Below are 2500 nucleotides of genomic sequence, written 5' to 3' on the forward strand. Positions count from 1 at the left end.
AATAGATGATATGCGAAACTCCTAATTACAAAGAACATCATCTAATATAAATGTTGCTAATAATGTACCTATCTGTCTTCAAAAGAGTGACGGCCACGTGTGCTTCGGCGCGAGGCGGTTCTCCTCTCAGTCTTCCTCACCACACATGACTATCAAACCTTCGCCAAAGGAAAAATATACCAAAAATATTTCTCTAAATAGCTATAAACAATCACTACTTCATGAATGTTGTATCAACACCATAGAAATCCTCTTTTTTTTCTCATTTCTTTATTCTTTTTTTGAGGAGGAGGGGGGGGGGCACTTGTACTAAATCTAGGAGTGTTTCTGGAAGTGATGATTCTTTTGTTTGATTTTCGAGAAAAATAGGCAACAAAAGACGACTTCATCTGACGATCTGCGAGTTGAACAAGGATACATATTCACTTCACCTATAAGGTACTCACTCTCATCGACACACACAAGGCAGGATTTATACACGTTATCATCATAAAAAGGAAATCCGTCACAATTCAATCTATACCTATACACTCTGCTTCCCAATTACACGTTGGCTTCGGCCACCTCTCCTGAAGTTGCCTCAGCGTTCCCTAGACGATTCTAATCAGCTTTCATCTCCAGATACCTGAATTATATGAGGAAAATATAAGTCTCCAGACACAACTCGGAAAACTCTCACCCAGATGCCGTCAACCAGTCCTATTGGTCTAGTAAGCTGATCATCTCCAGCCTAATGGAACTAATATAGGCGACAAATGAATACAAGTGTATGGTGTACATTACACAGTCATTCATATGCATCATAAGAGCACAGCAGTAAACCTGACATGCAGACTTCACATCTGGACACAGAGCAAGAAGGATGTAGGTTTATTTCGGGTATGTAGAACAGATTACGGAATCTTGTATGGCATCGCTCTTTGTCGTGTTGGTGAGCTGGCTCAGTTCGCTGCCGAACTCAGTGCTCAACAGGCTTGGCCTCGGCAGCCTCCCAGCAGCATTCTATCTGCCATTCGTCGCGGCGTCTTTGGACTGTCTTCGCTTCTGTACTTGACGCTGGTGTTCCCTCTGCAGGTCGTCTTCACTCAGGTCCAACCTCTGCATCTGCGGAAGCAAATTTCACCATCAGACTCTTGCTGCAGTATGATGTGAGGTTCCTGAACTTTCTTAAATAAATATAACTTTTCATCCCTCCCTGCAGTGTATAACTTATCTACATGAACTTCTCTTCAATAATGACAATACGACAATATTTCTCAAAATTACAACATCTCTCCCTCCCTCTCTCTCTCTCTCTCCCCCTCTCTCTCCCTCTCCCTCTCCCTCTCCCTCTCCCTCTCCCTTTCCCTCTCCCTCTCCCTAAATTTGATCCATATCATCATGCACTTTGTAAAAGCAAAGCAGCTTACCTGGAATAGGAGGAAACCTTCCGACATGACACCATGCTCAATGTTGCGCAGAGCCTGGAGCGTCTCATACATCCCAGGACAGCGCTTGAGTACTTGCGGTCTCAGTCCATACTTCAGGAGCACCAAGCCGACTCTGAATAACACCTTGACGCCTGTTTGGGTGAGAAAGAGGACTTGTTTAGAAGGTCCGTTTATTCATTGATTGCTTTGCATGCCAATATCAATTTCTTTCAACTTCTCATTAAATGACTATAGTAACAGCTCCACTACATGTGAAAATTCTTACAATCAATGAAAAAAAAAAAGATGCCAAGAGGGTTAACGAAATTTCCTTTATTTCTATTACTCCACATAACACACACATATATAAACAGCAAAACGCATGCCCTAATCTCTACCTACCCTCGCAAAATATCATGTCCCACACTCGTAGGACCGATGCCCAGGGTAACGTCCGTGAAAAGAGGCACATGAACCACTCTGTCATGTAGAGTACTGGCTCGATTTTGTGTTTTTTCTGAAAGGAAAAGAACAATTTGTTACAACAAAACCCTAATCACTGTCCTATCTTTGATACTTTATATAACACTTGATATACATTACATGGTATCACAGTTAATATGTTATCATTGAGAACCAAACTATTTCATCTTGTTTGAGTTGATACAGACAAGGACAACTAATGCTCTCACTGTTCTATGACTCGACATGAAAACACCTTTTTAAAAATTCAAAAGAACTCTTGCAACTAAATGCCTGATGAACTGAATTGTTTGTTCAATAAATCAATCATCCTTGTCTAAAATAATCATTGGCTAATGCTTACTTTCTCACTCTTTCAAAAAAAGAAGAAAAAAAAAAAATTGAACTCAAGAAATATACATTCAAATAATACACACACACACACACACACACACAAAAAAAAAAAAAAAGAAAAAAAGAAAAAAAGAAAAAGAAAAAAAAAAAAAAAAAAAAAAAAAATTCACTGTCCACAACCGATAAGAGACATCCGAAGCAAAATCACAAACACACATAACATGAAACAGAGCCACAAACAAGACGAAGGAAGAGAAGAGCAGGAAACGGCACTT

At 39.9% G+C, this 2500-nt stretch overlaps 1 protein-coding gene across 1 annotated transcript in view; it reads right to left on the reverse strand.

Moving 5' to 3' along the window:
• Window positions 1–2500, reverse strand: part of wkd (TBC1 domain family member whacked) — a 7816-nt gene that overhangs the window by 1498 nt on the left and 3818 nt on the right. The window contains exons 5-7 of the mRNA XM_086546528.1: window positions 1812–1926; window positions 1410–1561; window positions 1–1104 (exon numbers count right to left, since the gene is read on the reverse strand). The exon at window positions 1–1104 is cut by the window's left edge and continues 1498 nt beyond it. Of these exons, the coding sequence (XP_086402654.1) occupies window positions 1003–1104; window positions 1410–1561; window positions 1812–1926 (369 nt within the window). The 3' untranslated portion in view covers window positions 1–1002. The remainder of the gene's footprint in view (window positions 1105–1409; window positions 1562–1811; window positions 1927–2500) is intronic.

Source organism: Penaeus japonicus, unplaced genomic scaffold (genome assembly GCF_977035675.1).
Source record: "Penaeus japonicus unplaced genomic scaffold, GWHDUDI00000001_assembly GWHDUDI00000002, whole genome shotgun sequence".
NCBI lineage: Eukaryota > Metazoa > Arthropoda > Malacostraca > Decapoda > Penaeidae > Penaeus > Penaeus japonicus.